This window comes from Paroedura picta, chromosome 1, assembly GCF_049243985.1.
Source record: "Paroedura picta isolate Pp20150507F chromosome 1, Ppicta_v3.0, whole genome shotgun sequence".
NCBI lineage: Eukaryota > Metazoa > Chordata > Lepidosauria > Squamata > Gekkonidae > Paroedura > Paroedura picta.
This window is the reverse complement of record NC_135369.1, coordinates 87334851-87357585: the sequence shown is the minus strand read 5'-3', so window position 1 is coordinate 87357585 and position 22735 is coordinate 87334851. Positions and strand designations below refer to the sequence as shown.

The 22735-nt window shown below is 43.9% G+C and overlaps 1 protein-coding gene across 1 annotated transcript in view; it reads right to left on the bottom strand.

Annotated features, from left to right (window-relative positions):
* CAPN9 (calpain 9) overlaps window positions 1–22735 on the bottom strand; it is a 47324-nt gene that overhangs the window by 16103 nt on the left and 8486 nt on the right. The window contains exons 4-13 of the mRNA XM_077346505.1: window positions 15551–15684; window positions 14479–14647; window positions 12574–12657; window positions 12179–12264; window positions 9795–9872; window positions 7693–7853; window positions 5539–5696; window positions 3171–3379; window positions 1183–1219; window positions 268–348 (exon numbers count right to left, since the gene is read on the bottom strand). Of these exons, the coding sequence (XP_077202620.1) occupies window positions 268–348; window positions 1183–1219; window positions 3171–3379; window positions 5539–5696; window positions 7693–7853; window positions 9795–9872; window positions 12179–12264; window positions 12574–12657; window positions 14479–14647; window positions 15551–15684 (1197 nt within the window). The remainder of the gene's footprint in view (window positions 1–267; window positions 349–1182; window positions 1220–3170; window positions 3380–5538; window positions 5697–7692; window positions 7854–9794; window positions 9873–12178; window positions 12265–12573; window positions 12658–14478; window positions 14648–15550; window positions 15685–22735) is intronic.

Genomic DNA, 22735 nt, shown 5'->3' with positions numbered 1-22735 from the left:
CACATGGTCTGCGGAGTGGATGTGCATACAATCCCATTTCAGCAAGAGGCACCACACATTGAACTATGGGGATTGGTGTGTGTGTGTGGACTCACACACCTGTGTGTGTGGACTCATATATCTAGCTAAAACAACCCCAAAATAATTGGGCTTTGAGAGGACCCTCCCCAAAACAACTGGTATCAGAGCAACTGGATTGCATTTACGAGTCATCAGTAGTTCTGCTTATGTTGTGATTTTGCATCTAGTTTATTTGTAAGTTATTACCTCTCCTGCAATCTGTTTGAACAGTGTTCGGAATTGTTTCTCTTCTTCAGTTTCTTCTGGTGGTGGTGTTGGTTTAGGAAGCTAAAACAACCCAAAAATAATTGTGTTTTCACAGAGAAAACCCCCGACAATTAAAGATTTGCAAGCACTGATTTAATAGCGATTGTTTGACAGCCATTCTTTTTCATTGGTATTTTTATAAATGTAAAATCTTTTCAAATCTCCTTTTTGGGTATGCATTCAAAAATAAATAAATATTCCACTAATGTTTTATTCCATAACTAGCTTCAAAGCCCGTTCCTAAGAATGGGCCTTGAAAGTGTCCCTTCCCCTGGCCAGGCTATGGACCACAGCTCGCAGCCAGATCAAGTGGGGCAGGTGGGGCTGGCCAGCTTGTTAGCAGGCCCGGGACAGAGCTCCTTAGCAGGCAGTCAGCAGGCCTGGAGGCCCTCATTAGCAGGTCCAGCCTAGCAGGCCAAGAAGCCCTCCACCACGACCCTTTGCCCAGGGCCCTCTCCCCTTACCTGCTGCTGGCTCCAGGCACAGAGGTGTGTCTGAGAGCAAAGAGGCTAGAGTCCAGGGACAGAGGGCGGGAACTGCAGGGGCAGGGCCAATCAGGGTGCAGCACCGATTGGCCCTATTCCAACTTGGACAGCCAAACACGTTCCACCCCCCAGGCTGTTTCACAAATATATAGAGGAACCATGGATAAGGATGTGATGTGATGTGTGTGTCTGCGTGCAGATGAAAAAAGAGCTGGGGACATGGCATGGCTAATGCAAGGGGAAAGAAACTGTGAGGAAACCTGCCATGTGGAAGGCCACTTGACACTGTGGAAAACATCATCTTCTTATTTAAACATATTAGATTGTTATGTTAATCTTTCCACACATTAATTTAAGTTTAATAACGTACCTCTGGTAGGTCGACATCAACATTTCCATCCAACTCCCTATGAGAAATAAAAATCAAGCAAGCAAACAAGCAAACAAACAAACAAAAACAAACAAACAAACAAATGTATCCTGATGAGACAAATGTCTTTAGAATCTTATAAAACAAATCAGATACACAAAACGGAATCCAGACTTCATTATTTTTAGGTTATATAAGGTGTAGTTACAGCTTCAAATCACAGCGCATGAAAAAAATGTATCGAGCAAATGGGAAAACTTAAGGAAAGCCATGTTCAAATTCAGGTGGTAGAAGGGAGTGGTGACATTAACCTGGCTATTCTTATACAATCTCCAGACTCTCATGTGGTTTCTATATTCTTACATTAGTCGGGAAGCAGAGAATGGAAGAACAATGTAGAGCCTACTAGTTAGGGCTGAAGAGAGTAAGCGTGGATTGAAGTCAATAGTAGATGAGTAGATCCAATTTGGGCTGAATTGAGCTCTGCTTCAAATGTCATTGAAAACAATCCAAATTAATAGATTTGGGCAGAAAACTTGTTTTAGTAATCAAATTGCTCATTTGGGGGGAAAATGCTGATTCAAAAGTTGTCTAATTATTCTTACTAGTCCATAATTGCTGCATGGGACTTGTGGTTTAAAAAAAAGGTGATAAGTTAAAATAGATGATAGTTTTCCCCCTAAACTGTATCATACATCCTGATTATAGATTTAGGCAATGGTTACAGAACAAGATATCTTTAGATTTAATGAGCAAATCTCTGGTCACTAAATATTTGAACAGAAGTGCATTTTAAATAGGTAAATAGAAGATTAGAGTTCAAAGCTTTGTGACAGAACAAGAACACAGCAGCAAACAGAGGATTTTTCCTCCTCTTGGCATGACTCAGTCCAGGCTCACTTGATATATTACTTGGAGTGACATGCTTGTGGATAGGATTGCCATGTGCCGTTGTCATGCTGTCAGCAGGGGAGGGGTTACCTGTCCAGTGTGCTGACATCACCTGGCATGTCAGAAACATTGGGGGAGATGCTCTGGCTTTTGGGAAAACTCTACTGGCCTCAAAACATACAAGTTTTGCCCAGAACTCAGAGCGTCAGTTCCCAATGAACCTGGTGCCCCTATGTCACACCTGGGTGATGTCAGCACATTGGGATATTCTTCCTGGTCCCAGGGAGTGCAGCGGGAGGTCTGGGAGGTGAGAACCACTTTTAGAAAACCCCAAAGTGGAGGAAGTAATGCCAAAGCAGAGGTTTCCTCCAATCCCAACTTCTACCCTCTGAGAGAGATTACATGCTTATGTACAATATTAGTGGAACATGGGTGCCATTAGAGATGCTCATAGCCATGCAACCCTCCCATGTCATGTGGATGGAAGTTGCAGGTGATAATGGGAGTTATGTGCCAGAAACCCTAAGACAGTAGTAACTCTATCACTCCAGGAGGGATAGAGGCTTCAGTCTTTCATAATGTTCATCTCTCCCAGAATACTAAAAATGTTCCTTTTGGTTAACACATGAGAACACACAATGAGAATTTAACTTAATTCCAGGACAGAATGATGGTTCTTAGCCACAGTGATTCCTGAATGTGAGCTCCATATTCTTTGAGAATTGAATTATATATATTGTTTGGGGCTTCATTTGAATTTTCAGGTTCTTAGCTTTATTTTTCAGATTGTCTTTGTTTTCCCTTTTGGCCTTTTTGCCTCTCTTCCAGAATACAAACAAAAGAAGTAAACAGGAATGCATCAGTAAGAGGAAGAACATTCTTTTCACATGCTTTAATCTCAGTTTCTCTTTCCCATCAAACTGTTAAGAAGTGCAAAAGGGAAGGGGGAAGGCAATGGAAGGTAGTAAACCAGAAAACATGGCTATGAGATTTCAGATGCTAACTTCTACAAATTTTTGGTGAACGGTGATTATGCACACATGATTGTATTTGGAAAATATCCTTCCAGTCCAAATATCCTACATGGTAATACTTACTTAGTAACAGCTTTCTTCTCAGAAAATATCCTCAGGCAGAAATCAGCTTCTTGATGTGGCTCAAACGTAGTTGGAACAATAATGTAATTCCCAGGTGGCAGCTTGAACCGATCAGAGACTTCCCTTAAGTTTATATAAGTTTTGCTCCTGGCTTTGGATGGGTGGTAGCGGAAAAAATCTTTTGTCAGGTGCTCATCATTACTTGGGCTCTATAACAAGATTTCAAAGGAACTGTTTATCATTTATTAGAGGTAAAATCTCAATGCAATGCCAACCACTACCATTATTTGAGAATTCCCATACATTTACCTAGTGCTTTTTTGTACAAAAAAGAAAAAGTACTGGTGGTACTCATATATAAGGTTGCACCCTCAGGGCTTGGGAAACTCTCCCCAAAAGGTGCTGGAACTTAGCACTGATGAGTACTGCTATTACTAAGCCCTGTGTGTGTCTTAAGTCTAGCAAAAGGAATATCAGATACAAAGTCCAAAGGTGTCTAAAGAAAGACTCAGTACCTATAGTGCCATTTGTTTTGGGTTGAGTTTGTTTATTTTACTTTTTACAGTGTTCTTGAAATTGGGTCCTTTTGGTGGGCAGTGGTGAAAATAATACATGCCCTTATTTTATTGAATATAAACTTGAAAATTTGTAATTCCAGCACTAATGCAGTCTCCTTCTTCTGAATGAACGTTAGAGAAGACATGACTTTGTTTGAAAACTGATCAAACTATATTCACCTGTAGCCATTTGGCAGTTTGTTCTATAATGTATATATATTTTTTACATTATATCTTCATTGTATTATTGTTAATTCTCATGAACAATGAAAGCTTTTTATATAATTGTCTAGCGAATCCTCATTTTTCCTGATTGCCATTTTGTTTGTTTTTCCCCTGAACAACTTGTTAAAGACTGGTGACAGACTTTAAGCTGCAGTTTTGGAGGTGTACCAGTTCTGCTCAAGAGTATAGTGGCTAAGAACAAAACCAGAGGAGGACAATATAATATTTATGGCCTGCTCTCGAGCTGGGGGTGGGGAGGGGGTTGGCTCGATTTGTTCTGAGTCTGGGATTTACTCTCTCTTTCCAGACCTCAAAGAGTAGTCCTGCCCCCCACCCTGATATTTCCCTTTGGAAAAACCTTTAAGTTGCCAGTATGGAGCCAGCAGCCTGCATCCCACTACCCTGCTCAGCAAAAACTGAAGCCTTCCTCCAGCCTAAGGAGTCTTCTTCCAATTTAAGATGTTCCTTTGCTGCACATCTTCTCCAGCGATGCTGAAGAGCTACTGGAGGCTGGGGAAATAATATGCCTGTACATCTGTGTGTGATTTAGCCTTGTACTGCTGTTGTAATGCAAGTCAGTGCTTCCTGAAGCTGTTATTATTTTTAAAGCTGCACTGAACATTTGGTCACACATTTTCAAGTGCCTGATCTGGTTTGGCCTTAAGAAGACTTCCCCGAGTCCCTGGTTCATTAGTCTCCCCTTCCCGCAGACTCACAGCATTGCCTAGGTAAGCGATTGTCATGTAAGCCTCCTGCAGTATGAGAGCAATAATGTTAACCTCCATTAAAAGCTGACCTAGGGACCATTAAGATAATGTATGTGATATACACAGAACTCTCAGGATAAGTGCACTGCATGGCTGAGTAGATTGCTTAGTCCAATTCAGAATCACAGCCACAGGAACTGCTCCACTAGTTCCATGGCCAGAATTGATCTCGAAGTGAAATCTGGTGCCACAAATGTCCCAGATAAAAGATTTAAATGTTTCCCTCATGTCAGCCTGAAAAGCAGATTGCGACGGGGCCAGCATAGAATCTGATTTTCATTCCTCAGGACCTGACTTTCTAAGCAGGATCCTGGTTCAGCAAGCCCAGGGACAGAGCCCATGTTTGAAATAATAAAGTTTCCAGGACCAGACTGCTGATACTAAGGTGAGCAAGATGGCAGCGATGGAAGAAGGGGCTAAGTGTGCCCAGCAGGATGGTTGTTATCAGCATACTTTGAGGCAAAGGAGTAGCCAAGGCCTGGTGTGGGAGGTAAACAGGGATGGCTTTTTTTGGTAACCATGGCAACTGCACTTCCAACTGCATACCCTGGCCAGTGCTGTTGAGGAAGGGGGTGCAGGTAGTGTGGGCAACTATGCATGGGTGTCAGGGGAGCTTGCAAACTGGGGAAGGACCCAAAAACAGACAGGGTGCAGGCAAGGGTAGGGGTGGAAAGGAAGGCATGAGAGGAGCTCTGTTGGTGGGCAGATGGGGACCCCAGGAACTTCCTGCCCAAACACTGAACCAGCCCAGTAGCTATCACCATTCCAACATTATTCCCTATGAAGAATTAATACTCAGAGTATGGGGAAGGGAAATACCTCATAGATAGCATATCCTATTGTTAACATTTCAGCTCCCAGTTTCTTGAGTTTACGGCGGTCTTTTTGCATCAGAGCTGCTATAAATGTACATCCATCTTGACCATCATCCTTTTCTATCAGCTGGAGTTTGATCTGTGGATTTGTCCAAAAGGTTTCTGAAAAGCAGACAGCAGAAAATAAGGAAGTTGTGCTCCCTCCTGTGCACTGGACTACTTTCAGGAATGGATTCACATCACCACAATATCTTTTCAGTGTTAGCAGTTGATGGAGTCTCTGAGGTCAGTTGAAAGAGGGCATTCTGAGACTCCATCTACATGATGAAACTTTTGAGCCCTCCTGTTCACCGACCTGATGCTACACAGGGCACTGTGCAGGCAAACCCCGGTGCCACTTGCCTCCTCCCATTTGCCAACCTGAGGCTACACAGCACATTGTGTAGGCAAACCCTGGCACCACACACCTCATCTGCTGGTGAATGCGGGCAAACCCTCCTGTATTCTGACAGGAGCTTGGTGCTGTGCAACCTCATAGCTACACTAGAGGCTTTTCTGTGTAAGAGAAGAGTAAAACACAAATGCCCCTCTCAGCCTTCACATTTCCCTCCAGGAAAGGGGGGGGGGAAGAGGACTGGAGGAGGGGGAGGCATTTCATTTCATTCCCTGTATTTTAATGCAATTCTAGCCTTTATTTTTTGCTAAATTGCTTGAAGATAAACAAGTTGGTAAGTTGATCCAGGCATATTAAATATATATTGTGTAATTTTAATTATAATTGTATAAACTCAGTAATGTTATTATTGTATGATACATTACAGTTTCCCCTGAAGAAGCATTGGGAATTCTTTTTAGTAGCTTTTGAAAAATTGAGTAATAACTTTACCTATTTTGCACCATTGGCCTTGGCCTTGTTTTTTCATACTAGTTCCCCAGCAAACATGAGGACTTTGTAGTGTGCAGATAGACCCAGATCACTATGAAGTTAATCCCTGAAGGGAATTCCATGGAGTTCATCTGGACTGCCTTAATGTGAGCCTGTGTGTGTGTGTGATTGATGTGAACCTAGTAGTAATTGTGTACTCCCTCCTTTCTTCCCTTATATAGTATCCTGAGACAGAGGGCAAGAGGTTTTTGATTAACTGTGATTTCAAAACACAGGCATTTCTGGAGTTGTTTCCTTGCTAGGAACTGGAAGTCTTAATTAGGAAACAAACAGTAAACACATTGGGAAATTTCGATGTAGTATGAATCGAGGCTGGTTATCTCAGCTTAGTATACTTTCAGAAATAATAATATATTAAACTTTTTGACATAAAATAGAAATGGGACATAATACCATCATTAAGATTTAGATTTCCATTTGAGGACATCAGGATTGCCTTAAAGAATATATGTCTTGCCTATGCAAACAGATTTGAGAGTCTCCAGTATCACAGTCATATATAGACAATTGTATCATCTGATCCAGATAATAATGGATACAGCTGGCCGCAACTTTTGCAGTCACCCTTATGATTTATTTTCCTAACTGTTGTGATTATGGGAGGTTATTGGCCAGATTTATTATATTTTTGCTTGACTTTGCATAAATGTATATCAGAAGAAGTCCTGAACTGTGTAGAGCAGTCAGTGTATAGAATGACATTGGGGGGGGGGCATGCAGGCCATCTAATCCAGCCCCCTGCTCAATGCAGGATCAGCCTGAAGCATCCAGGATAAGTATCTGTTCAATCGGTGTTTGAAGACTGTCAGTGAGGGGGAGCTCTTAAGCAGCCAACTCCACTGCTAAACTACTCTGACTGTGAAAATATTTTTCCTGATAACTAGCTGGTACCATTCAACATATATTTTAAATCCATTACTGCTGATCTGTCATCTGTTGTCAATAAGAAGTGCTTCCTGGCCTCCTCCAAGCAACAACCTAAGAGAGCAATTGTGACCCTATGAGCTAGCCCTAAGTGATAGAGCATGCCAGCCCTAAGAACTGGGCATAAATCTTAGGCTGTATAAGGTTCTTCCAGTGCTATCCTGAGCAGAACTACACTTTCTGAACCCACTCAGTTGGGCTTGATGACCCCGTTGCTGTCTTGGGCTAGCTGACTGATTGGGCAGGTATTTCTTGTTCCCCAAGAGTACAAATAAGAGATGTGCACACCTATAAAGTTCCTGCATCCTCCAGCAGTGGCACCCCTGACCCAGCTGCCTTGATGCACTGTCACCTCCCATTTATGGGTAGCATTGCTTTCCAGGGCATCTGGTGTGAGGTTGCAGATCTCAACTTTGTCAAAATGGGACAGGAAATCTTCAAACTTCATCCTGCATAAGATGGAAAGAGTAATAACATTATGGACTTCTGATCCCAAGTAATCATCTCCTTTAGACGTCTAAGCTCACCATCCTAGTAATTGGTCTGCATCCTCAACTTTGTGATCATGTGCAATGTAAAGAATGGGCTGCGACCCATGAAGTTCCCACTTGACAGTTTTGCCTCCACCAAGACTTCATTAGGAAAGCCCCTGTCACTGGTATCAGCTCCCTGTAACATGGAGTTAATAACGTAGGCTACATTTCATGGGGAGGGAAGGTGACATGGTATAGCCTGATCTTGCCATATCTTGGAAACTCAGCAGGATCAGTACTTGCAAGAGAGACCTCTAAGACAGACTCTGCAGAGGAAAGCATTGGCACACCACCTCTGTGTCTCACTTGCCTCGAAAGCCCCTTGCTTGGGTTGCCATAAGTCAAAAGGCCTTTACATGCATACACACACACACACACACACATACACCACCCCTTATGGGATCACAAGTAGACTTGTGCATGAAGGGCCCAATTTAGCTGCTTTGGCTTCAGCACCCATGGAAATCAATGGTGCATAGACTATAATGGGAATGTTGACATTCCTGCCTTTCCCGGGGCCTGGGCTTTACCTGGGTTTGAGGTACAGCCTCCAAATCTTCAGGGTAGCTCTGGTAAGCTCTTCCCATAAGGGGTGGCATTCAAAAGCACTATGCATCTATGATTCTATGCAGAGGCATTGCAAAAGAGAAGTATGATTAAAAAAATAGTGGGCATTGTGGGACCCTCAAACTGCATGAGAATATGGAGGAAGAGGATTGATTATCTGAACTGATTGAAAGGCGGAAGTGCAATGTGTATAAGGCATGTTGCTCTTTTCAACCTCTTGGAGCAGCAGATGATGAGGGTAAGACATGCAAAAAGAAGGCAGACAAAGGCGAGACAGCAAAAAGGTGAGGAGGGCCGGGAGGGGGCGATATAATGTCACGCTTTGCCATTCTGTGGGTGTGACACTATTTTTACTAATGTGCGGAAATGCTCTTGGGATTCCCAGAGAAGTGCTTTAAAATGGAGGATGTAGCGAGCAGTCAATGGGCCAGACTCTGGACGTGGGTGACGTCATATGAAGGGGCTGGAATATTCAGCTTGCATTTGAGTGGCATGATGCTACATTTAAAGGGTGCAGAAATCCCCCCTGTATACACAAGCCCTGTACACACAACACATCAATATTTAAGGCAACATGCATCTTAGTCAAGCAGGACTAAGGGCACTGCCCTCTGTCTCTCCTGTACTAGTCTGCCTCAACACAAACAGCCTGTCCTCATGAGTGGAAAAGTTGGAAAAGTAGTATTTCGAATCATGGGGATGGTGGTGCCTCTGTGCTAACATTTACTGTGTTCAGAGGAAATTATGTCCATGTTTGGAAAACACACATAGGTAGAGGGGAGGAAGGCCAGCAGACTCAGATGCAAGAGTGCTTCACTTGATACCACTCTCTGTATCTGTGTATGGAGCATGAAGCCCAATGGGTCCAAGGCAGGTAATTTCCCCCAGTCTTCCCCAAACCTACGGCTGGCTTGTCTCAGCATATACACTATTTACTCTACTTCTGTTAACAGATACCAGATGTTCTGGTCAACAAATATAATAATTTAAAACTAAATACAAAGAAAATATTATTCAAAGTAAGAGGATATTGACAGAGCAATCCTAAACAGAGCTACATCCTTTTACGTCTATTGACTTCAGTGGAAGTAGGAATGTGTAACTGCATTTCGTATTGCACTATACATGTGTTACAAATGATCCACTAGAGAGAATACAAAATTAAGCATTTAAATCTTTTGGTTGTATTATGCCTGCCTTCTGCTTGAGCTAAAACAATGATCACTTAATTATTAATTCTGGGTTTGTTCTCACTAATGCATGTGACATTTTATCAGCATGTTCGGTTACCAGAATTCTCCATCGTCTAGTGCTGTCTGATGCAAACGCCTTTGCTCTGATGGGCTGATGGAGCGCCATTCAGGGGAACTTGAAAGAGAAGGAGGCAGTCCTCATTAATGTTTTTAGAAATTCATTTTGAAAAGAGATTCCAGCATCTCACATTAGAGTCTGCTATATTTTCCTAAGTTCAGTCCACTAGCTGGAGTCTTAATTTCTCCCGTTGGCAAACTTTCACCAAGAGCAGCAAGACTAATAATAGACTGAAGTGCATTTTGAAAAGTGCAATACATTTTGGCAAAATGGCAAATATATAAAATCCATTAACAAGTTGATTGTACTTAAAAAGATTTATAGAAGCAGAGCTTTGGTCAGATAGGATTTGGCTATTTGGAGTACTTTCAAAAATGCTATCTGGGGTGCTTTTTAAAATCACTACTGCCTGTAAAAATCAATAGGTCATGTAAAAATCACCCATTTCTCTTACTGATGTTTGGTTCAAATTTATAAAGTATTGATGATGCAAATTAACCACAGACCTATAAGAAGTCTAATTGCTGGTAGGCTAAAAATACTGCATTCATTTACAGTTCATTTATCCTATATTGCACTGATGGTACTTTCTATACATAACACAGGAAAAGCTATTTTGAGTTGATTCACCTTCTATACATAAAAAGTTCTCTATTTGTCTCTTACACAAATCTTCATAAATGTTTTTACTTCTGCCTCTTGCAGCAGCCCGAAATGCACCCTGAAATCCTGTTGGAGGGGGACAATATATCTAATTTTCCTGGTTTCTGTTGCAAAAATCTGTATCATGTTTCCATTTTTCCCAGCCATTCTTAATAAAAAATTCCCCATCATTTCAGATAGTGAGCTAGCTTTAACTTTGGCCATTTTCCTAGCTTTATCATCCATCCTGGCTATTTTATCACAGTATGAATTATATAACTTTTATTATGCATAATTTTTAAAAACTTTAGGAATTAAGAACATATATACAGCCCAATGGGCTATTGCAAAACAGTGTGCTATGCACTACATGAACCAATAGACTGATGCATTTCGGCCCTTATAGGGACTTCTTCAAAAATCTGATTTTAATGCATACTGGTTCATTACACATATGAAATATGTACAGCAGCCAATAAAAGCTCCAAAGTAAGAGCTGGAAAGTACCACTTAATGAATGAAGATGCCTATTTATCAGCCATTAGTTCTCTTCCAAAGGTTTCACTTATTGCAATACATACAGGGCCTTTTCGCACGGGGATCTTTGTTGCAAATTGTTTGCGGAATGAAAAATCGCCATTTAAAATAGTGGAATTCGTCGTTATGCATACCTGCCTTTGTAGTGGAATCAGTTGCGTTTTTTAGCGTTTCCCACAGGCTTCCGGTCTCGGCAGAAATCGCTAGAAAGGAAGCGCTATTGCCAAGCTTGTCCCGCCCCTGGCCGTCAAGCAGCCAATGGGCAGCCGCTAGCATGCTCCCAAACAGCCCCTTTCCCTTTAAGAAAGGTTTTTTAAAAAAAAAACAGACCCATAGCAACGAATCTAGGTAGATTCGTTGCAACGGAGAGACCCATCCAGCTGCCTAATGTGAGCTGTCGTTTGATTGTATGATCGTTTGCACGCTGCCTCGAGTGATAAAAAAAAAATCCCCCCCCCCTCTCACGGGCCCGATTTTTGGCTGAATTAATGTGTAAAAAATAAAGGGACTTTATTTCAGCAAACGGGCTTTTATGTGGTTTGTGCTTAGTGACTAAAGGTGAAGGACTGAAGCCAGGGAAGCCTCTAAACAGAAAGAGGCTCGCTGGTGCGTTTATCCCCGCTCGCTCGGAGAAAAAAAAATGCCGATCGCTTCGCCGGAAGTTTGGAGGACAGGCTCAGGAGGAGGGACTTTGAAGAACCCGCAACAATGGTAACGCACAGGTCTTTAGCGCTATTGTTGCAGATTGGTTGCAGGAGTGTATCGCTATCCGGAGGGTGAATCCACTTTTCTGGATTCCCCTGAAAGCGCTACAACGAAGCGCTTTTTGCGGGTCGGTTTCAGGATTGTTGCAGATTGTCTACGACGTCGTGGGTTATGGCAAATTAGTAGCGTTTCCAATTAGCAACCATTGTGCTATTTTGAAGCCGTGCGAAATGGCCCACAGTAACATGACAACACACCAGTGACATTTTTGGCAGCCTTTGGAAGACACCACAATAAAATTTATATAATTTTAACATTAATATAGACATTCAATTTTTGAAGGTCCTGACTGTCATCAGTTGTTTGTCTGTTTTTTTAGTGCCCCCCCCCTTTGGTTTTTATTTTATCACAGTGCCAACATTTAGTTATTATGTATAACTTGTATTTGTGTGTGTGTTCTTGGAACATGAAATACTGACATGTCACTCCATGCACCGTTCCATTCTACTTGACCCCATGGATTTCTAACTCGAATGAGCTTAACTTTACGACCTTGATAGTTTACCTAAAAACAGAAGCAAGCAAGAGAAAGAGAGATCAGATTTACATATAAGAAAACTGTGGCTGCATTCTTAATAATTTAAGCAGATCTCTAGGCTTTATGACTGAATATGGGCAACTGAATCTCATTTTGGATACCACTAGAGGAGTTCCCCAATAAACAGTCTGGATTGTCTATATGTTGTATCACTGGCCTGACTGTAACAGGAGGCAAGGGGAAGATAAACACCCAAAAGCATCCTTTGTTTCTCCCTTTTCTTCTGTCAACCTTTATTCCATCAAGGGAAATCACAGTTTTAAAAAGGCCTCTTACCTCATCAAGACCAGTTACCGAATATGCATGGCCCTTTATAAGACCATACGGGGTTCGAGCTTCTGACTCAGCTGCACTGCGTGTCTAAAACATGGAAAGACATGCTTGTAAATGTGTGCCTTGTTGAAACAATATTATGCATAATAGGCTGGATCCTACGATTGCATATCCAGAACGAGAGTACAGTGGCAGGCCTTTTGTGCCTCTCTCGTCCCACAGAAACCCTCTGCCGCCCCTGGAAAGCATTATCCCTTCCTCAGCCCTTGCTCTGTAATGGTTTGAGAGTTAGCATGGTGTAGCGGTTAAAATTGGTGGCCTTTCATCTGGAGAACCAGGTTCATCCAGTCACTCCCAGCCCAACTTACTCCATAGGGCTGTTGTTGGCATAAAATGAAGGCACAGAGGACCATATACAGCATTCTGTGCTGCTTGGGGAAAGGAGGGAGAGAAAAGTGTATTACAGAGAACATATTAGGTTCCAAGTAAGATATCATCATCCCAATCTCCCCAAAAGATAGCCACCCAAGGTACAGAACCAGGACACAGCCCCATCCCACCATAACTCATTCACTTTTGAGATTCTGCAGGGCCCGGTTTGGCATGGGAAGTGCACACTTCCGGCCACTAAACCATGGCTGCTGCCTTTTTCGTTCTTCTCAATCCACACCCCCCTCTCCCAGTACCTGAGCAAAAGAGCAAGGAGAGAGGAGGTTGCTGGAGACAGTGGTGTGAGGCGAGGCATGAGAGGTTACCTGGTCATGGCATAGATGGTGGCCTGCAGGCAGAGGCAAGCAGGAGGAGGAAGGAAGCGCCACCAAGCTGCCTGCCAGGCTCGGTGCACAGGCCTTCAACAGCAGCACATGGGGGGCAGCCCCAAGTGCTGTTTTATAAGCGATGAAGGGTTGGGAGCTTGCATGCTGCCGCTGCTGATGCAATCGTTCAGGTTGTGTGCAAACCCTTGTGCTTTCTTAGCCTCCTCCCTCCTCGCTCCCAGCAAGCTGGCTTGCAGCGGTTCACAATCATATGACATAAAACAATATCCAATTCCATAAAATCACATGCAACATATAACAATAACCTAAAACAATAACCCGAAGCTAGAATCTATAACTCTATAACATGGTGGTAAAAATGCTAAAAACTCCTCTCTCTGCAGTGGAACCATTGGAATCCGACCAGATGACAACACTGGTGATGGTAGAAATGGGGTAAATCACCGACGGCTCTGGGCACACTCTAATACTGTGCCCGGAAACCTTAGGAGGAGCAACCTTAAGGGGGGGGCCTGATCTTATGCCCCAAGATCACCACCTGGCCTTAATTAAATGCCTGGCGGAAAAGATCCATCTTGCAGGCCCATCAGGGCCTACAGCTCTTCTGGGAGCTCATTCCCTCAGGTAGAGGCTAGGACAGAAAAAGCCCTGGTCGAGGCCAGGCATGCTTCCCGGGGCCCCAGAACCACCAGCAGATTCATACCTGCAGAGCGGAGAACCCTGTGGGAGGCACAAGAAGGTAAGTGATCCCTCAAGTATGTAGGGCCCAAGCCATATGTAGCCATAAAGATTAAAACCAAAACATTGAACCTAATCCAGAAGCAAACTGGTAACCAATACAGCTGCCTCAGCAAAGGCTGGACATGGACCGTCCAAGATGATTTGGTGAGGACCTGCGCAGTTGCAATTTCCTGGTCAAGGACAAGGGTAGGCCCAAGTAGAATAAGTTACAGAAGTCTAACCTGGGAGTGACCATTGCATGAATCACGGTGGCCAGTGATCTGAGGACAGGTAGGGTGCTAGTAGCTCAGGTACCAGGGGAGGGGTTCTGGGGATTGAGGAGAACAGAAGGAGTGGCAGCTGAGGCTCAGCGGTCAAGGGGGAGCACTGCGATGCTCAAGCGGTTACTTACCTCAATGGAACAGGCCACCATTGAGCCCCTCTTAAGAGCTTTTTCTAAGATTTCAGGGAAGTTTTCTGGAGCCTTTTTAACTTCATACATTTCTCCAACTCCTCCTGTAAAATCCTCCATGGCTTCTATCGTACTTCCACCTTTCAGAGCTTCATAACTCCCATTCAACCTGATTAACAATGGCAATTAAAAACTCACACCATAAAACAAGATTCATTTGTCTAAGGGCTCATCTGCCAAATATGGACAGTACTAGCGGCACCTGTCTACTACTAGTGCTAGATGTTATCTACTGACCCACTGCCTGAGAATTCCTATGGCTGCTTCCCTTGACTTTATTCCTTCATATCTCCCGATATGCTTTCAAATTCCACGTCAGGCCAAACTCTGAGGCAAAAGCACAGCACTAGACCATTATTCACAAAATTCAAAAACTTGCTATACTTAATTCCAAAGTTAGACCAAGCAAGAAGTGTCCAGTGCACACTGCCCCCAATATAATGGTCATCTATTGCCTGAGATATGTGGAAGGAGTTACTGGCATCTTTCAATTTACTTCAGTCTACCATACTTTGCCTTGTTTGTATTTATTCTCACATACCAGTTTTAACCAAAATACTTTCATCTTCCAGGATCTATTTTAGCCTCCTAATACTGTGATGACAATGATGTTCCATTGTCCCTCTTCACTAAGACCTGATCTCCTGCTATAAGCCTTTGGGTGTGGAACTGCTATGGTCTAATCAGAGCTTGGAGCACTGCTGGCGATAAACAAGAATGTTAAGTCACAGCAGCAGCAGCAGCAGCAGCAGCAGTAGAAGAGTTGATCTGTGTGAACACTAAACAGTTACCTTGTCTGGAGGAATGGTACTAACCAAGACAAAGGGTCATAAAATACCTCTAAGGCAAAATGAAAATTAAAAGATCACAGAGTGGTAGCAGCAGAACTAAAATGACATGCATTGAGATCTGACCCAGCTCCTTGAAGAAGCCTTTCACTGAACACACACAACACTCTGACCCAGGAGAGTTTAGACTGCAGCAAAATATAAGTAGAAACAACATGGCTTACTTGGCATAGGCTTTTTCCAGCAGTGCACTCCAGAATTCATTGTGGTCAGCCGAGTGTAGAAAAACCAAACGATCTTTGAAGGTGGGCAACCGATCATCAATAACAATATCCAGCCACTCATTGTGCTGCCAAAACTGTTTGGGAAAGGTAAATAGGGAATAAGTGGAGAGCTTTTCATTCTAAGTCCCCTTACCATCACAGTAACATGGTGCACTTTTGCTTAGTACAGGCCAGATTAGAGTCTGTATGGCTTCCCTCTAGGCTGGAGCTTGCCAAGAAGGAACCAAAAGGGTTACTCTTACTCTTCGAACTAGTTGAGTAAATGAAGTACAAGCTTTACTTTTTTTAAAATGTACATGAGAATCAGCGAGGGTGCTGGGTAAAGCACCGTGAAAGACGCTGGCAGTATGCTGGCCTTGCCAGCCCAACAGCCTCTGAGGCAGCACGTGGCATGGTGGTATGATGACAGCAGAAGGGGGCATGAGGGCCGTGCGGATGTCTCCTTTTAAGGAGCATGCGCTGCGGTCCCTGTCTCTTTCCCTCCTCAGAGCCGGTGCAGCAATATCTCACCCTCCCACCCTTGTTATGAATGGTTAAGAAATATTTACTATTGCAAGTTACAGTGTTTTGTTGTTGCACAGATGGAATATAGGTTAACTGTCACTGCCTGTGATTAGTGGTACATGAGATGGATCGGTTTGGGGCGGCTTAGTCTGTGTGTTGACCTCCCCTAAGGTTGGGGGCCCATAAGGGACTGCGTGGATGCAAAGCTTAGGGGAGAGCTCGCATTTCCAGGTGGCGGTTGGCAACCCAGAGGTGGTTGCCCATTGGGTTGCAACCAGTAGCTACCTCCCATGGATCAGCTGGCCTCTTGAAGATCAAGGGCCTTCTGACAGGGCTGCCTTGCAGTTGGCCGACCGCAAGAGGGCATGATCCCATTCCATGTTTAGAGGCGTGCTTGTTTGTTAAAAGAAATGGCTGTGGCCAGTTTAATGCCAAAAATGGATGTGCTGGTGTCTTTATTGGGGTGCATCAATAACCCCCTGCAAGGCAATGATTCAACTCTGATGAATTTGTTCCCATTTACAGAGCAAGCACATAACTACTTATCGAGTCAGCTGTGCTACAGTAATACCATGAAGCATAATGTTGCATAATGTTGTTTTAAAGAAATGCCAGGTACCAAGGTGCCAATTTGTGGGTTGGATCCAGTCAACTTCTTCACTCAGTCTTAGGCAGCTCAACAATATGACTTTGTACATGCAGGTCCCATAGTCCTCTTCATAGGCTTTTGAGGATAGTCAGAGGGGGACCCCGTTAAGCTTAACAATGTTTTAAAACTCATTGAGTTAAATTATTATTTGAAACCATTCATTAATTTATTATTCATTAAAATATTTCTCTCTTGTCTTTTGGTACACAGTATCTGCAATGAAACTCTCAACAATCCCAAACTGTAAATTATGATAGGGTGGTTCTACCCCCCCTCTACTCAGCTAAAGGCAGAGCATTAAACACCACTCCATAAATCTAGAGGCTGTCCTTAGGCCAGTCACACTCTGTCTGCCTAACTTATTTTACAAGATTCAAGAGGCTAGTCATTCTGGTCTGAAGCAATAGAACAAAGTTTGAGACCAACAGAATTCAAGACCAGCAGAATTAAATTTCGTTGATTTTAAAGGTGCCACTGTTCTATTGCTATGGTTTTGTTGAATGATAATAATGTTTATTGCTGTAAGTTTTATGTTGTGAACTGCCCTCAGCCTGTCCATGGGGAGGGGCAGTATACATAAATATCACTTTACAAGGTTATTGTGAGGGTAAAATGGTGGAGAGGAGACCTATGTATGCCACCCTTAGCTCCTTGAAGGAAGAGTGGGATTAAAATGTATCATCATCTCCTCTTCTGGCAGGATGTGCAGCTCTCAGCTGAGTGTAGCTGTAAATACCTCTCAATATTCTCTTCTACCGTTTGGCCTTGAAACATGACTTCAACTTCCCAAAAACACCAGTCTGACCAATTATGCATAGCAGCAGCTGCGCCGGGCTGCCACCAGTTTCTTGTAGTGGAACAACATGCTCAGCTGCTTCCCGAATCTCCACAGGGGACCTTGTATTGTGGCGCACCCTGTCCACACTGGATTACTGCATCCATATGGGTGCAGCTGGGGTGGAAAGGCTCTGCAGCACCGGCGGGGGGGGGGGGGCAGGGACAGCTTCTTTGCAGATAGGTGGGATTGTGTTGGCAAAGAAAACAATGCCCCATTCAGCCTTGCAGTGCTGTGAAGCACCATAGAGCTGACTGCGGCATTTTTCATCCCTGCTGGAACACTGTAGACAGGACGGGGAGCTGGGCCTGGATGGTCCAACTCTTCCCTATGTGCACAGGCCTGGCCTGGCCTGAAAACCGATGGTGCCCATGGCAGGAAAGGGAAGCTGAGAAAATCAGCATTCCCTTGCTGCGGAGCATCGGAGGCCCTACAGCGAGCCAAGGCTGGGAGAGGGCCAGGCCAGTGGCAATGCCATGCACAATGGGGGGGGGGGGTTCCCTGCTGCCATCCAAGCACTGGCCCAGCCTTTTCCCACCGTACATAATCAGGGCCATTCCGCACGACTTTAATGTAGCAGAAGGCTTGCAAATTGTAAACGCTACTAATTTGCAGTTCCGCAAAACGTCGCACACAATCTGCCACACTCCTGAAACAGTCCTGCAAAAAGTGATTCATTGTAGCGCTTAAAGGGAAATCGGGAAAAGTGGATTCACCCTCCAAAAAGTGCTACACTCTTGCAAACAATCTGCAACACTAGCGAAAAAGACCTGTGCGTTCCCAGCAATCACCATTTTTTTTTTCTCGGAGCAAGCAGAAAGCAACGAACCAGCGAGCCTTTATTCACCCAGCGAGGCTTCTCCGGCTGCAGTCCCTCCACATAAGTGCTTGAAAGCTCCCCTAAGTCCCCAAGCACAACACAGCCTAGTTTGCAAGTTCCCTTTATTTTCAGCTGAAAATCGCGCCCATTCGGGGGGGGGGTTCTTTTTACTCGAGGGGAGCGTGGTAACGATGAATCACCAGCTCACACGCCAGCTACCAGCTAGATGGGTCTCTACGTTAGGAAGAATCAAGGCATATTCGTTGCAACGTGTGTGTGTTTTTTTTAAAACCTGTTCTTAAAGGGAAAGGGGCTTTCCCGGGGCATGATAACAACCGCCCATTGGCTGTACGTTTGATTGACGGCCAGGGGCGGGACAAAGCACAGAAAAAATCGCTTCCTGTCTAGCGATGTTTACGAGACCGGAAACCTGTGGGAAACGAATGAAATGCTACTGAATTCCATCTAAAAAAGCAGGTATGCGTAACGCCGAGATTGCACTTTTAAAAATAGCGTTTCTGCTTTGTGGGACCAATTGGCAACATTGGTCCTTGTGCAGAAAGGCCCTCAGTCTCTGTTAACTTTTTCCAAATAACATTTGGTTATTACAATGTCAATATGAGGGGTTACTATCAGGAGACGGTGTGTACCTCACAAGGTATGGAAAAAGTATTTTGGGGAGAACCCCTTGCACACTTGATCAAGAGAACTTTAAACTAAATTGAAAGGGGGAGCGAGATGTAAATCCAGAACCTGGAGTGATAGCAAGAACTGAAGATGGGAAGATTGCAAACCTACAGGGAACAGCACATAAGCAGGGAACTACTAACTTACAAGAAAGTTCAAAAACTAAAACCATGGGGCACACATTGCGATGTCTCTGCACTAATGCACAGAGTATGGGAGACAAGCAGGAGGAACTAGTAATCCTAATAGAAGTAGGGAACTATGACCTAGTAGGAATCATGGAAATTTGGTGGGATAATACTCCCAATTGGAATACTAGAATCGAGGGATACAATCTATTCAAAAGGGATAGACAAGGAAAGAAGGGGGGAGGTGTTGCAATATATGTTAAGAATCTTTATACTTGTGAAGAAATACAGATACTTGAGCGTGAAAGTGTATTTGGGTAAATATAAAAGGAGTAGGAAATGAGCATGCTATTATTGTGGGGGCCTGCTATAGACCACCAAGCCAGTCAAAGGACTTGGATGAGATACTCCTAGAATGACCCTTTCACAGGGGTCATGGCAGGGCCATTAGCTTAGCCAGGGGAAGCACTGCCACTGTTACCTCCTCCCGCAGGCACCCCCTCTCAGCCAGCAGCCACTCCAGTAGTGCTACCAGTGTAGCACAGTCTCCCGCCAGGTGCTCCAGGTGGAAGCACAGCTCGGTGGGACAAGAGGCAGAACTGAACTGAGAAATCCCAGAAAAAACCCCAATTAATATACAATCGTGAACAATGGGAGCCTTTTTGCACGGGGATCTTTGTTGCAAATTGGTCACTGAATGAAAAATCGCCATTTAAAATAGTGGAATTCGTCGTTATGCATACCTGCCTTTGTAGTGGAATCAGTTGCGTTTTTTAGCGTTTCCCACAGGCTTCCGGTCTCGGCAGAAATCGCTAGAAAGGAAGCGCTATTGCCAAGCTCGTCCCGCCCCTGGCTGTCAAGCAGCCAATGGGCAGCCGTTAGCATGCTCCCAAACAGCCCCTTTCCCTTTAAGGAAGGTTTAAAAAAAAAAAAAAAAAAAAAACAGACCCATTGTAACGAATCTGGGTAGATTCGTTGCAACGGAGAGACCCATCCAGCTGCCTGGGGTGTTTGAGCTGTCGTTTGATCGTTTGATCGTTAACACGCTGTCTCCGAGTGAAAAAAAAAATCCCCCCCCCTCTCACGGGCCCGATTTTCGGCTGAATGGAATGTGTGAAATGTGTGTGCTTAGTGACTGAAGGGGAGGGACTGAAGCCGGGGAAGCCTCTGTTTGAGCTGTCATTTGATCGTGGCCACGCTGCCTCCGAGTGGGAAAAAAAAATCCCCCCTCCCCCCCCTCACGGGTGCGATTTTCAGCCGAAACAGTGTGAAAAATAAAGGGAAAATACATCAGCAAACGGGCTTCTGCGGGCTTCTTGTGCTTAGTGACTGTAAACAGCTCTGAGGAGGGACTGCAGCCTGGGAAGCCTCACTGGCTAAACGGAGGCTCGCCGGTGCGTTGATCTCCACTTGCTCGGGGAAAAAAAATGGCGATCGCTTCGCCGGAAGTTTGGAGGACAGGCTCAGGAGGAGGGACTTTGAAGAAACCGCAACAATGTTAACGCACAGGTCTTTATCGCTATTGTTGCAGATTGGTTGCAGGAGTGTATCGCTTTCCGGAGGGTGAATCCACTTTTTGGGATTCCCCTGAAAGCGCTACAACGAAGCGCTTTTTGCGGGTCGGTTTCAGGAGTGTTGCAGATTGTCTACGACGTCGTGGGTTATTCCAAATTAGTAGCGTTTTCAATTAGCAACCATTGTGCTATTTTGAAGCCGTGCGAAATGGCCCTCTATCTTCACGCCATTGGTCAGTTTCAGTCCAATTTCTGTGAAAGATCACTTGCATAATTTTATGGTTGGGGGTCACTACAACATGAGGAACTGTATTAAAGGGTTGCGGCATTATGAGGGTTGAGAACCATTGTCCTAGACCAAATTACACAATTCTCAATGAGGGGGAAAACAGTGGTCATGGGTGACTTCAATTACCCAGATATCTGTTGGAAGAGTAACTCTGCTAAAAATACAAACTCCATTAATTTCTTAACTTGTCTTGCTGACAGCTTCATTTCCCAGAAAGTAGAGAGGGAAACCAGGGGTCCGCTATTTTAGACTTGATTCTCACCACTAGGGAAGAACTGGTAGATGAGGTAGAAGTAGCGGCCACACTTGGTAATACTGACCACGTGATTCTGGAATTTACAATTGTGGGAAAGAGAAAACATAGCTGGATGTATTGACTGGACTTCAGGAAAGCAGATTGGGTAGGGTCCCGTAGTCAGAAAGATTTAAAGAGATGGAAGTCCAAGAGGGCTGGGAGTTTCTTAAAAGTGAAATACTGAAGGCTCAATTCCAAACAATTGGAAGGAACCTAAGGAAGCCAAGGTGGCTCCATAAGCAGCTCTCCAATGATTTGAGGAATAAAAAAAGAGTCATTTAGGAAATGGAAGGAAGGCCTTATTACCAAGGATGAGTATAAACAAATAACCAATTATTGTAGGGAGAGTGTTAGAAAAGCTAAAGTTCAATATGACCTTAGGCTAGCAAGAAGTGCTAAACATAGCAAAAAAGGGTTCTTTAGTAAAGAATAGGGACACCGTAGGAACATTGCTAGGACAAGAAAGTGAAATTATAACAGATGATGATGAAGAGAGGGCTGAACTGCTTAACTCCCATTTCTCCTCAGTCTTCTCTTGTGAGGGAAATAGTGCTCTATGTGCCAAAAAAACAACACAACAGGGGAGATGGGAATGGTGCCCTTGGATAATTGTTGGGGCAGTCCACAAACACCTAGTTTCTTTAAATGTAACAATGTCTTCTGGGCCAGATTTATTGCATCCAAGGGTACTAAAAGAACTTGCAGATGTAATCTCTGAACCTCTGTCCATTAGTTTTGACACTTCTTGGAGAACAGGTGAGGTGCCAGATGATTGGAGGTGGCTGAATGTTGTCCCTATCTTCAAGGAAGGGAAAAAGGAGGATCTGGGTAACTACCGACCCATCAGCTTGACATCTGTAGCTGGCAAAATTTTGGAAAAAATCATCAAACAGTTGGTCCTTGAGCAGCTGGAACAGAGAGCTGTGATTTCTAAGACTCAGCATGGGCTTCGCAAGAACAAGTTATGTCAGACCAACCTTATCTCTTTTTTTGAGAAAGTGACTACCTTTTTGGATCAGGGGAATGCCGTGGACATAGTTTATCTGGATTTCAGTAAAGCTTTTGATAAAGTTCCACATGATATTCTTGTTAACAAGTTGGTAAAATGCCGTATGGATCCTAATTCTTTCAGGTGCATCAATAACTAGTTGATAGATCATACCCAAAGGGTACTTGTAAATGGTTCAGCATCCTCTTCGAGAAGAGTGACCAGTGGAGTGCCCCAGGGATGAACCGGAGCCAATGGAATGAAATTAATGCAAAAGAAATTCTGTCTAAACATCCGGAAGATGAGCAATAGGGTTGTGAGCGTCTTGCAAAGTGCAGGGGGTTGGACTAGGTGACCCAGAAGATCCCTTCCAACTCCATTATTCTATTCTATACTGATATTTAAGAGCTGTCTTA